Genomic DNA, 12,983 nt, shown 5'->3' with positions numbered 1-12,983 from the left:
CTATAGAAGTGAATCCACATTCTCAGCAGGAGTTGCTGGAATCCTGTCTTATTGTTAGAGCTTCTTTCTTTAGTTACTCTAAATCAACAGTAATGCAGAACGCGTTCTAAATCCCAGAGAAAAATCTATGACATACACCAACCAGCAAAAAATAAATACTAGCCTTTCTTTCCCTACAGTGACTAGGAATACCCACATTGCATAAATTTAAAATTATAGGAGAACTGGAATAAAGAATACTAACCTCAAAAGATATATTGATATATTGGTAACATAGTGCTCCAAACATCTTACTCAAACTCTTTTCCCATTGGGCTTTTTTTCTTGCTGTGCTACATGTGAATTGGAACTGCCAAAATCCAGATTTCCAAATGGGCTGCATCCAATTAAGTATAATATACTGTTTACTGCAGGTTTGTACTTCGCTTGTGATGGGAGAGCACATTTGAGTGCGTCACAAACAGCTACAATGCTTTGGGACATTTTGTAATTTCAGAAAGACCAAAATTCCTTGCTTTTAACTTGCTGAGCATCAGTTTTGGCCTCTGCTCTTATCATAGTGTATGTTTCACTTTCATGACCACAAACAGACAAACTCATTTTTAAGTACAGTATCATATTCGGAATAAAATAGACAGAGAAGCCAAACAAATGTAATGCAGAATGCATCACAGATGCTTTTAATATTCTGGGATTTAAAAAACATACATTTAACATTTATTTTGCTCATGTTCTCAGTTCTCACACAGTCATGCAAGTGCTTTGATTCATGCATGACAGAGAATGTCAGAGAAAGCAAAAATTATTTGGAATTCATAATAGATAATTATTGTGTTGCTTATGGGTAAACATACACTAATTCAATTATCACTCATTATCAGCACTGTAATGCAGACATCTGCAGAAACTTTGGGTTGAAATAACCAGAACAACAATTATCTCCTCTAAGGCTTTTCTTTTTTTCTGCCAGTTTGAAATTTGAAATTCTGATTTTGGCTGTACCACTTCAAGTGTATCCGACACCCAATACATCATTATTGTGATATAATGTTGAATTGGCATTCAGTGTGTTTTATGTATTTAACAAATTTTAATAACAGAAAAACATTTTCTGAGGGTTAAGTGCCTTCTTTTACTGACATTTTGTTGAAATAGAAAATGACTTATTTTTAAGACTTTCAGGCCTTGTTTTGTACCCGATTCCTAGAATATGCCTTTTATACCCCAGAGCTTAATTATTATACTAACCTAATGTAGCACCCCCTGCCCTCTCGAGAGTTTGGGCTCTCAAGTTCTGTTAGGATGGAGCACCAGGTTCTGTTGATGTCTCTCGATTAGTATTCTAAACTATTACACACCTCTGGTGTTACTAATATTTACAAGCTAAGCCTACATTTAATTATGGTAAATCCAGGTAAATACACCAGGTAAGTTTGGGTAAGTATGGAAACTTTAAGGTTTTATCAAAATAAATAAGTGAATAAATAGTAAAATTTAAATCTATTTACATATCAATAAATAGAAAAATTTAAATAAATAGGTCAATAAATATACAAATAAATGAATGAATAGACTGTGTAAAAAGCTAACAAAATAGACTATAAACAGTATCAGTATCCTGTCATGACACAAACGAGATAGGATTCAAGTGCGGTACAATCAATGATTTATGGAGAGTTTATTGTGCTAAACAAAGCTTTAGGACATTGAGTAGTTCAGCTACTTTAACTGTACACTGAGATTTATTTAGAGATCCCTGTTGCATTTCAAAGGGAATTTGTAGTTTGTCTCTCTTCCTTCTGCTTTCTGCTTTTCTACAAGCTTGTCTGAGAGCACGTGTTTCATTATTTAACCATGGCTGAGAGAGGGACTTAGGCATTTTTTGTCTGATTGGAGCAACATCATTAATAATATCCAGACATCAGTCACCTCCTCTGTGTCCAAGGGGGTCCAGAAGCCTAGATGGTAGAGATTTTAACATATGCCTCAGAAAAACGATTTGCTGTCAACTCATTTATAGGAAAAGACAGGTCTATGGTCAGATATATAATTATCCTCTGTGACCACATTATTAATTGACAAGCCCATGGATAAAACCAGATCAGTTGACATCACAAACAAACTGTGTTAAGTTAAAAGAATCAATGAGATCAGAGAACTGCTTTCTGAAAGGGTTGGATGAGCAACACACATGGATGATTATTATATATACACGAGGCTACATTTAAATCTATCCTTATAAAAGGACAGTATATAAGTATTTTTTACAGTGATGTTATTTAAGCCCTGGTAATCAATGCAAGGTCACAGGGAACCATCCTTCTTCGCAACAAAAAAGAACCCTGCCCCTGCTGGAGAAGAAGAGGGACGAATGAGCCCGGCTCCCAGAGAATCAGAAATAGATTTCTCCATGGCCTCCCTCTCAGCAACAGAAAGAGAGTGTAACATGCCCTCAGGCAGAGAAGTACCTGGCACTAGAGCTATGGCACTAGATCTATGTCACAGTCATAGGGACGGTGTGGAGGAAGAGAAGCAGCCCTGGACTTACTGAACACCTCCTTCAGGTCGTGGTACTCCCTGGGCACGTTTGACAGGTTCAACATCTCATCCTGCAACGAAACACAAGAGACGGGAATAAGCAGACTTACTTAGAGCCAATTTGGAACTCTTATTCCAATCCACAATAGGGTTATGTCAAGTAAGCCACGGGTGGCCCAACACGACAGGCGCCAGTGGAGAGTCAGTGAGAAAAAAGTTGATTCACTCTAGGCAATGACTTGTCTATTGTGCGCCTTGACAAAAATCCTCTGACTAAGAGGAACCATCAGAATGAGAAGGTGTCTAGCGAGTGCAAAGTCCAAAAAATTACCTTCTAATCCTGAGTCGAGTAACGCTCTGCACTCGTGGTCCCTGGTTTCCCAATGCAGTCTTACCGGGAGGAGAGTTCTGGATGAGGGTTTCTTACATGAGGCTCCAACTGAAAGCAGCCTCAAACCTACTGTCGGGATTGGTCTTTTACTGGGCATTCAGCTAAGAGATGTCCCGCGGCCCCACAGTACAGACAAAGCCCTCGTCTTCTGCGGCGCTAACTCCTCCCGGGAAAAGCGAGCTCTCCCCACCTGCATGGGCTCGTTGTCGAAGGAATGGCTGATCGCAAACCCAGGTTCCATAACAGAACAACCAGGAAAACTCAAACACAGCAGACTCCGATTACACTGGTCTCGTTGTTTCAGGCATGAATTCACAAGTTAGGCTAAATCCATGAGGCCGTCCAACATTCCTGGTAACTCCGACACAAATATTTCCTTTTGAATGTGATCAGCCAGCCCATGCAGGTACATGTCCCACTGCACCTACTTGTTCCAATAACACTCCGCTGCCAGAGTCCGGAACTCGATAGAATAGTCTGAAACAGTTCTGTCTCCTTGCCTGATATCAGCCAGTCTCCTAGGCGCCTTGTGCCCTGCCATGGCGTGGTCGAAGACCAGTTTCATTTTCTGGGACAGGCAGGGGAACTTGGAGCAGAACAGATGTTGGTTCTCCCACACTGCCGTTCCCCACAGTGCGGCCTTCACAGACAGCAGTGTCATCACGATCACCACTCTTGATTCCTATGTTTGTGAATGTTTGTGGCTGAAGTGAGAAGAACTCACAAACAAGACAGGGTTAGCTCTCCTTAAATAGAGCCTGATAACGAGCTGCAGCTGAAACTGATCAGCTCACAGCAGCCGCACAGAGACACACCCACTAACGCACACATAACATGCACATATGAGTTAGTGAACCCAACAACTGTAACATATCCAATGTATCAGTCATAACACTTCAATAAAGGAAACTGCTCACTAGGGCTGCTCCTATCACGATCGGCCGATCGTTAATGCGCATCTCGTCAGTAAAGCCGGTTCTCTAATCAGCGGTAAATTCCCTCAGGTGCTTGATTTCACATAGAGCAGCTGTTACTACACAGAGCCGTTGTTAACCAAGGCCTAGTCCACACGGACACGGGTATTTTTATAACCAGAGTTTTTCCTCCTGCATTTAAAAAAAAAATCCCGTCCACATGAAAACGCCAAAACATGCTATCAAGCGCTGTCAAGAGCATGCCACACCAGCAGGCGGCGATTTAACCCAAATTGTAAAGTCACCTTGGCCAATCAGAAGCAGTCAGCAGCGCACAATCTGACACAGCAGATAACGGCGCACACTCTGACGTCGCAAGGCAAAAACCCCGGTTATACTGTCCACACGACAACACTGCAACCGGCGTTTCTGAAAATGCTCACCCTGGCCGTAGTTTTCAAAAATGTTCGGTTTCGGTGCCCTGAAACTGCGTTTTCGTGTGGACGAATGGCCGAACCGCATAAAAAAAAGTCACGGTTATAAAAATACCCGTGTCCGTGTGGACAGGGCCCAAGAAGATGCGCAAATAAACGCTGAAAATGAACGTGGATTTGCGCAGCTTCTCAGTTAACAATGGCTCTGTGTAGTAATAGCTGCTCTATGTGAAATCACGCACCTGAGGGAATTTACCGCTGATTAGAGAACCGGCTTTACTGACGAGATGCGCATAACGATCGTGATCGGAGCAGCCCTACTGCTCACTTAAAATTTAATTATTATGAGTGAATTATTTCCAATTTATCTCAGTATTTGCAGAGGACTACTTAAATTAGCCCTCCGACTATATACAGCTTGCTGTAAGAACAACTGGGACAATAACAATAACCGTAACTGGCATTACAATATATCAAATAAAAATAAACAGCATATATGTGGGCCCCCACACACACATCCATTCATCAACCCCAACCGTTGCAGGCCTGGATTGTTGCTAGGGTGCGTTGTGGCTGATTAAAATACAAAACTGTCCGCTTCACTTTAACCAAGCAAAATAAAACAATGCAGAGTGCCTCAATGCAAATGAATGGCAAAGGGTTGAGCGTGAAAATCACTTCGCTCAAGACTGCGATCATGAACTCTCCCTCAATTTGTATCCAGCGATGCCAGAGGAACTCTGAATCTCTCTGGGAATCAGACGAAGAAGAAATTTGTAATAAATGCTGATTAGTTGTCTTAATAGTCCGTCATCCAGCAATGTCCTCAATACGCTCACCATCTCTCTCGACGAACCGTACATAGACACGACAGGCTTTCCATACAAATGTAAACAATGCTGTGTGAGACACTTAGTCTATAAAACTCGCTTGAAATACTCATATTTTAGACAGCGAACTACACCAGAAACGCTGTCTAAACACTGACAGATGTATTCTTGCTGAACCTATACCTAATTCATAAAAAAATAGCAAGTTTAAGACACCATAACAATCACTGATCAAGCAAAACTTCTCTCTCACTTCTCCTCCTGTCATTCAATGGTTCTTCCCTCAAAAAGGATCTTAATCCACCAATCAGAATACACCAACCCGTTGTTGGGAGGATTACATTTACAAACCAATCAAAATGAATGATTTTTGCCTTTGATATTTGCATACTGAAGGTTATAAATATAGATGACCACTCTAAAAAAAAAATAGCAAAAAAACTTAAACGTGAACATTTACAATCAAAATACACAGGGATTAATCACACTGGAAATAATATATAATCTAAAGCAGCGGTTCTCAAACCTTTTTTCAATCGGGCCGCACTATGGTCCACTATGCAGCGCGTATTTTTTTCGGCGTCCATGTTAATCAATGAGTGCATTCACACCGGGACCAGGAGCAGCGCATGAGCATCAAGCAGGAGCAGCGCATGAACAGCAGTGCAGCGGGGGTTTCGGCGTCCGGTCTATTTTTGCTGTGCTGCTCACGTTCAATTAAAGTGAAAGTACACTTTTGATGGACAAAATAAATGTGATTTAACACAAAACGTGCTCAAAATGCACATAATAAGCATGTCAAGAGTTTTAACAACAATGCCAATGTCTAGTGTTTTAACAATTATGCCAGAAAAGAAAATTAAGTATAACAAATATGTATTTACCCATATAAACTTTTTAATTAATCGTTTTGGGTAAAAAAGTATGGTGTATTGTTATTAAAAAAAAATGTTGAAAGAATTATACCCATTGTTTGAAATGGTTATACTGTCTGCCGAACACATTTTGCAGCCGCTGCTGTGATGCTGTATTTATACGCTTCCAGTGTGAATACTCGCGAGAGTCTGCTGCTGCAGTGACGATGTAGTTGCACGGACGCGCTGCTCGCGCACCGCTCATGCTTGCGGTGTGAAAGAGGGGTAACAGCACAATGAAGTTGTGAAGATGCAGTCTGTAAGACGCGCACGGGAGCATGACTTGATGCGCGACATTGCAGAAAATGTGTGTTCACAAATGTAGCCTATATTAATCCAAATATGGAAAGCACTTTCGAATTTAATAATATGAGGTTGTCTCCAGAGAAGTTTTGCCACATTTCTTCAATTAAGGATGATTGCTGCATAGTATGGGTGTTTTCATTTGCCTGAACTTCTTGCGGGGCAAACTGAAAATCCAGCACTTCTCCTTCACTACTGATACTCCGACTATCCTTGTTTGTATGTGTTCATTCGCTGGCATTTTCCACATTTCTTTTTTCTCCCTTAAAAACTAATTTGTCCATTCTGATGCTCAATTTTACCGAACTAATGGCTGTTGATGAATATTTGAATTTAATTATGCCAAAGTGCACGCTTGTATGTGTTCATTAAATGCGTAACATTATGTGAGTAGGTCTGCTCATGTCTGAAAATAATATATAAAAAACTAAATAATTTAACATAAAAACATTATGCTATAGCTTATATTTCTTTAGTACATTTTAAAATTAATGTAAAAAATACAATTAATTGTAAAACTGAAAGTTTTTTTTTTAGTTTTTTCATTGTGTTCAGCATGGTGGGCCGCATTTTAATTCGTGACGGGCCGTGGGTTGAGAACCTCTGATCTAAAGGCTTAATTAACCCAAGTTTACCCAGGGTTACACTAATTTAACTAAAAACAATGGCCCTTTTTTGGGAAAACTAATTGTTCTCAAATACACCATGGACTTAACTTCTGCTAGTTGGGATCATAGTTAGGTGATTATCAGAGAGCAGTCTTGCTTAATCTTAAGCGGGCTATCAAAGCGCTGCAGATTCTCATGTTTTCCTTGGTGAAAAAAAGGAAAACTCAGACAATGGGCTGCTTTGTACCATCTTGGAAAGGCTATAGCACAGCTTCCTATTTAACTGAAATAGACCCTTGAGAGATCTGTGAAATGCTTTGTGTAGTTCAGACAGACCCAGCAAACACAGGCAGGAGACAAAATATTCACCGTGCCTGAAGCACACCCGATATTACAACATGATAGTAAAAACTGGGCAACACTTTACTTTGTCTAATGAGAAAACTTCACCCTTAATTCTCTTTGTGTGTAAATAGCATGCAGTCCAGAAAGAGGATAGCAGTGTTAGTGAAGAGTATTGTTTGGTGTTGAGTTTCTATTTTCCTTGGGCAGAATATAGTCAATTTTACAGATGCTATCTTTACTGGTAAATTATCCTTTAGAGAGGTACTATGTGAACAGGACCTTTTCAGAAATACCGGTAAATCAGTTTTGTAACAGTACCAGTAAATAACAGGTAACATGCTACATGTATGAACAAAAAAAAAATATAAGATTACTGGAATGACTACACATGGACATGCTGACAGAAGAAGTCTGCTTTGGGTCAGTCATAAAGTTCTGACAGACATGATGTTATTCCAGGCTTTTTAGTTGTTGTTTTTTTATATATAGTTTTTCTATTTAAATGTGTGTTATTTTGAAGTCTGATCATTGTGTTGTGCTTTCCCATCTTTTCCATTCATCAGCACTGTGGCTCTGCAGTTGGATACTATTGTGTGGCATCTTGTGTTTTTAGAAAGAAACATGTTCTGTGTGATCATCTTCTTATACCTATCATGCAAAAGTAACAAATTATCAAATTGGAAAGTTAACACAACTTCTGTGATTCTTCATTATGTTAATGATAACATTGTCTTACCCTTTAATTTTTACTCTTTCTGCTCAGTTGTTAACCTGGACGGCCAGCCACTCATTGAGGGGAAGCTGAAAGAGAAACAAGTGCGCTGGAAGTTCATCAAAAGGTGGAAAACACGTTATTTTACCCTCGCTGGCAACCAGCTTCTCTTTCGAAGAGGAAAATCAGTAAGTGTCTTATTCACAAGACCACAGAATGTATTATCTATGCATTCCTTAATGCCAAGATGCTTTAAAAAATAATTTACTTAACCTTTATTTGCAGTGCAATATTTTTGTGGAAATGTGTATTCACTACCTTTCAAATGTTTGGTTCAAGTAAGATTTAATAAATTAATTTATGTACATATAGATTTATTTATAAAATAAATAATACTATTTAGCAGTGATCAAAAGTGGCAGTACAGAAATGTATAATGTTTTGTATAATGCTGAAATGCTGAAATTTCTATTCATCTAAGAACTTTTCACAAAAGTATTACGCAGCAAGGGAAACAAAACAATTCATTACTGTTTTTACATTTTAAAAATCTTAATTTTTCAAAACTTTATTCCAAACATATTCCATACAACTTGTGTGGTATGTTCCAGATCTTCAGAAGTCAAATGACAGCCCAGTGTAAGAACCAAACCAAAATTTAAGCTGTTTGCTCAGTCTTTATTTTCATGCCACTCTTAGACGTGTCATGCAAAGTTTGACATATCTGCTAAATGCCATTTTCTCTGCGAAGTAGGACATTTAAAAAAAACAATGACAACTAATTCCGCGTTTCCATCTAAATTACCTGGAACATTTGTACCAGGAACTTTTTTCCCCTGGAACTATTTTACCCCCAGACCTGTTGCTTTCTGTGTTTCCACCGCGGTGTAAAGTACCGGGAAGATTAGGCAAATAGTCTGGTGACGTAGGTCTGCGCGCGTTTCTCAATACAAAGAACGCAAATTTCAAACTTGCATCCTCAGTAGTTCGGACTTTGCGCATTCGACTCGGGAGTGTGATGTCCGCGATGACGCAAATCCGGTAATTCTGCAAACAGCAGCGTACTTGATAACATCGATCAGCTCGCCTTGGCTACTGCTATTGTACTCACTGTATATTTACAATAAAACGAAATAGAATATCAAATATTCACTGTCTCCTTTCGTTTTTCATTTAAACATAATAATAGCTGCAGAAATGTACTTAGTTCAGGGAAATGTGTATATATACAGACAATGAAACGAAATATTATATCAATTGCCTTTCTTTTCATTTTAACATATAGATAAATTGAATACAGACCAAAGATTACCTGTTAGATTTACCCAAGACGAATTATATTTTATGTTTAACCACTAAAGAGACATCAGAGCCAGCGGCACACATCAGAAGGTCTAGCCGAGGTGAGGCTGCTCTCGGCGGATACATAAGGACTGAGCTCCCGCTGGTCGCGTGGAGCTCACCGTCTCTGAGATCAGCGAAACACATTTTAAATAGGCGCTGTCTTTATAAATAAACCACAGATTTGAGTTTTAAACAACTACATTCTCGCCTGAAATACTTTTAAAATTACATTTCATTACACAATAACAGTAATATTTAGAAAATTATCCGAATAAATGGTGGTTGCACCCAGGTCCCGCTCCGAAAAGTTCTGGCTTTGAAAACGTACTACCTCGCCAGCAGGGACTTTCTGAGGGGATTTTTTTTACCCGGAACTTTATTTAGTTCCTGGTTCCTGCATTGGAAACACACAGAGTACCAGGCCAAAGTCCCTAGTTCCTGGGTAAAGTTTCTGCGGTGGAAACGCGGCTTAAGAGAAATACTGATTATTAGAGACTATGACTTAAATTTATGTCTGTTTCTCACACAAAGCTATTGTATTGCTACCTCTGATCACTGGTCTGCTTTCAATAGACTGAATAGAGCAGGGTGACCATAAATCCTATTTTGTGTTCTATGAACAAAAATAAGTCATATGGGTTTTAGAATGTCATGACAGTGAGGGAATGCAGAGAAAATGACAGTTTTTGCATGACTAATCGTTTAATTAATTTGTTTTCAATCAAATCAAGTCCTCAAAAAAATGTATTAGTGTATCATTCTAATTAGGTCAAATTTCCTCTTTTGAGCAATTCTGTAATCTGGTGACTAAAAAAGTATTTTAGTTGTTAGATGTTTTAATCTGGGAGCTAATGGCTCATTAGAAATTGTAATAGTATAGTGGCCTGCTTTATGGAAGATGATCTTTATAAAAACCCATCACTTAATCTTGAGATTCACCAAAACGTTCCCTTGACGTCTTACTTTCATTTTAATGGTGCTTATTCTCATCAGTCGACACAAACAACAATAAGCCTCATTTTTGGCAAACTTCGTGCAGCGCCTCTTAAAAACAAGTTGAGAGACAGGCAGAACAATAGAGTAAGAGAACTTGAAGCATCATGCACGCTTTGATCCTCCAACCAAAAACCCCATAACCTAAACCCCATCCATTGTGTTTTCCCATGAGGAATTAGTGGTGGACTAGTTGACTAGTCAACACAAGATTGTGTATTATGCAAATGCACCGTAACCCTTGTGAAAATTACAAGTTTTACTTTAAAGTACCTTTAAATCATGATGTTTTAAAATGTAAAATGTATTTTGTGCTTTAAAGAAGTACACTTATTTTGATGTGAACATGTAAAGTACCTGATTATAAGGTAGTTTGTTTAAGGGTTAGTTCACCCAAAAATGAAAATTAGACTGTGTTTTACTCACCCAATGGTATCCTAGGTGAATATGACTATAAAAAATTGTCTTTGATCTTTCAAGCTGTTTAATGCCACTCAGCGGATGTTGCATTGCATCAGTCCAAAAGAAGTTAAATAAAAAGCGCCCATCCATAAAAAATAAAAAGTGTCTCACACAGCTCCAGGGGGTGAACAAAGGCCTCCTGTGGCGAATCGATTATTTTTTGTAAGAAAAATATTAATATTCAAAACGTAATAATCACTTTAATTTAGCTTGTTGTAAAGAGTAGTTCCTGGTGGATGGCGTATGAGTTCAGCTTTGCACATGCGCCGCTAAGAAGTGACGCACGTGAAAACGCAGCGGAGAGATCAAAACAATCAACGCTCACTAATTAGAAATACAAAACAAGGATTTGTAAAGAAGAATGTCAGAGTATTTCGATATAAGCCAAGAGGAGACTGGTTTTCCTTTGCTAAAGTAAGGAAACTTTGCTTCCTTTGCTCCTGTTAACAAACGTTGGTTTTCACGAGACTCCGGTGCATGCACAATGCTGATTTCATATGTCATTCGGCTGGAGCTGCTTCCATGTACAACTGTTGGCGCAAGCTACATTAAAGTGATTATTACATTTTAAATATGGATATTTATCTTACAAAAACGCATCAATTCACTAGAGGAGACTTTTGTTCACCCCCCAGAGCCGTGTAAGAAATTTTTTATTTAACTTTTTTTGGACTGACGAGGTGTAGGGTCTGACTACTGGCTCAATGCACATGGCTGTGGTCCATGCAAAGCTTCCTGATTGTTAGCGTGTAAAACATTAGCTTTGATTGAAGGTGCTTTTTCCCTCTTGTTACTCACAGAAGGATGAACTGGACAACAGCACAATTGAACTTAGCAAAGTGCAAAGTGTTAAGGTGGTTGCAAAGAAGAGGCGTGACCGTGGACTGCCCAGAGCCTTCGAGATCTTCACAGACAGCAAAACCTACGTGCTGAAAGCTCAAGACGAAAAGCATGCAGAAGAGTGGCTGCAGTGCATCAATGTGGCTGTGGCCCAGGCCAAAGAACGCGAGAACCGCGAGGCCACCACATACCTGTGATACTTGTTCTGCTGAGGATCCTGTGGGTTTATCAAGTCAGATGGGTGCGTCTTATTGCCACAATTTTACATTATGACAGTTTATTAACATCAGAGACAAAAGTACTGTCTCAAATGCCACCTTCAACCTTTGCAGTCATCCTCCACATAAATTCTTGCAATGGCAAGCCACTAAGACTGTCAATTTGTCCTTTGTTATGGTGAGCATGGCAAAGGGCATCAAGGGCACATTGTGACCAAGAAGGATCCCTCAGGAGAACCCTTATGAATCATGAAATGATCAATGGGACATCCTACAGTCTTATGGACTTCTCAGACATGTGTTAGTAAAGAGCACAAGACCCCAAGTCAATACCAAGTCATAGTGCGTCATTTGGGACATGACCAAAGAAAATGAGTGAGGTACAATGAGGCTGAGTAACACTGAGCTGCACCTGTGGGTCATATCTAAACGTTTTGATAACAGAAATCATGATTTAATACATCTTTGTCTTCCAGAGAAGTATAGAAGGCTTATTTAGAATCAGCATACAAATAGAGCTGTCACAGTTGACATGTTAATTCATACAGTAAATACAGTACGTTTTAACACTCTTTTAGTACTCTAATGTTGATAATAATAATCATAATAAAAAATGTATACAATTATTGGTAATAGTAGTATGTTTAAAATAATTTAAAATAGAAATATATTACTGTTATACAGGACAAACTTGTGCTATAAACTAAATATATATATATATATATTTGATAATAATCTGATTTGCTGAAATGCTGATTTATTTATTACAACTTTACATTCAGTATAATTAATTATTAGCTTTTTTTATCAACCCAAAAACTCATTGCAGTACCCCTGTTTGGGAAACCCTGGTTTAATCAATGGACACCCCTTCTTTCAGTACATGGCATGAAGTAGTCACTGAAGTTTTCATAATCTTGAATTTTACTGCCAGCTCCTCTAAGCTTCCAAAATACAGCAAAAGCCAATATTATCTTGACAGCAATAAAATTATACTACATTTAGCCCTCAGTTCACAAACCATGCGAACTGTTACAAACATACAGCAATAAAATAATTTTGCTGGATTGATTTCACAAAAGGACCAAAATACTACATTACTTTCTGCCCTGTGACAAACAGTAACTGCTTACATGT

The 12,983-nt window shown here is 38.7% G+C and overlaps 1 protein-coding gene across 4 annotated transcripts in view; it reads left to right on the top strand.

Annotated features, from left to right (window-relative positions):
* LOC132101283 (ventricular zone-expressed PH domain-containing protein) overlaps positions 1 to 12,983 on the top strand; it is a 162,642-nt gene that overhangs the window by 136,737 nt on the left and 12,922 nt on the right. For 3 of the 4 annotated variants that reach the window (XM_059506112.1, XM_059506110.1, XM_059506111.1), the window contains exons 13-14: positions 8,041 to 8,177; positions 11,589 to 11,999. In XM_059506112.1, the coding sequence (XP_059362095.1) occupies positions 8,041 to 8,177; positions 11,589 to 11,825 (374 nt within the window). In that variant the 3' untranslated portion in view covers positions 11,826 to 11,999. Of the gene's footprint in view, positions 1 to 8,040; positions 8,178 to 11,588; positions 12,000 to 12,675; positions 12,740 to 12,983 lie in introns of those variants that run through there. The other variant, XM_059506113.1, reaches the window with a different exon arrangement.

The sequence above is a fragment of the Carassius carassius genome, chromosome 23 (genome assembly GCF_963082965.1).
Source record: "Carassius carassius chromosome 23, fCarCar2.1, whole genome shotgun sequence".
Taxonomy (NCBI): Eukaryota; Metazoa; Chordata; class Actinopteri; order Cypriniformes; family Cyprinidae; genus Carassius; species Carassius carassius.
The sequence above is the reverse complement of the archived record's forward strand: the minus strand, read 5'-3'. Positions and strand labels throughout refer to the sequence as shown.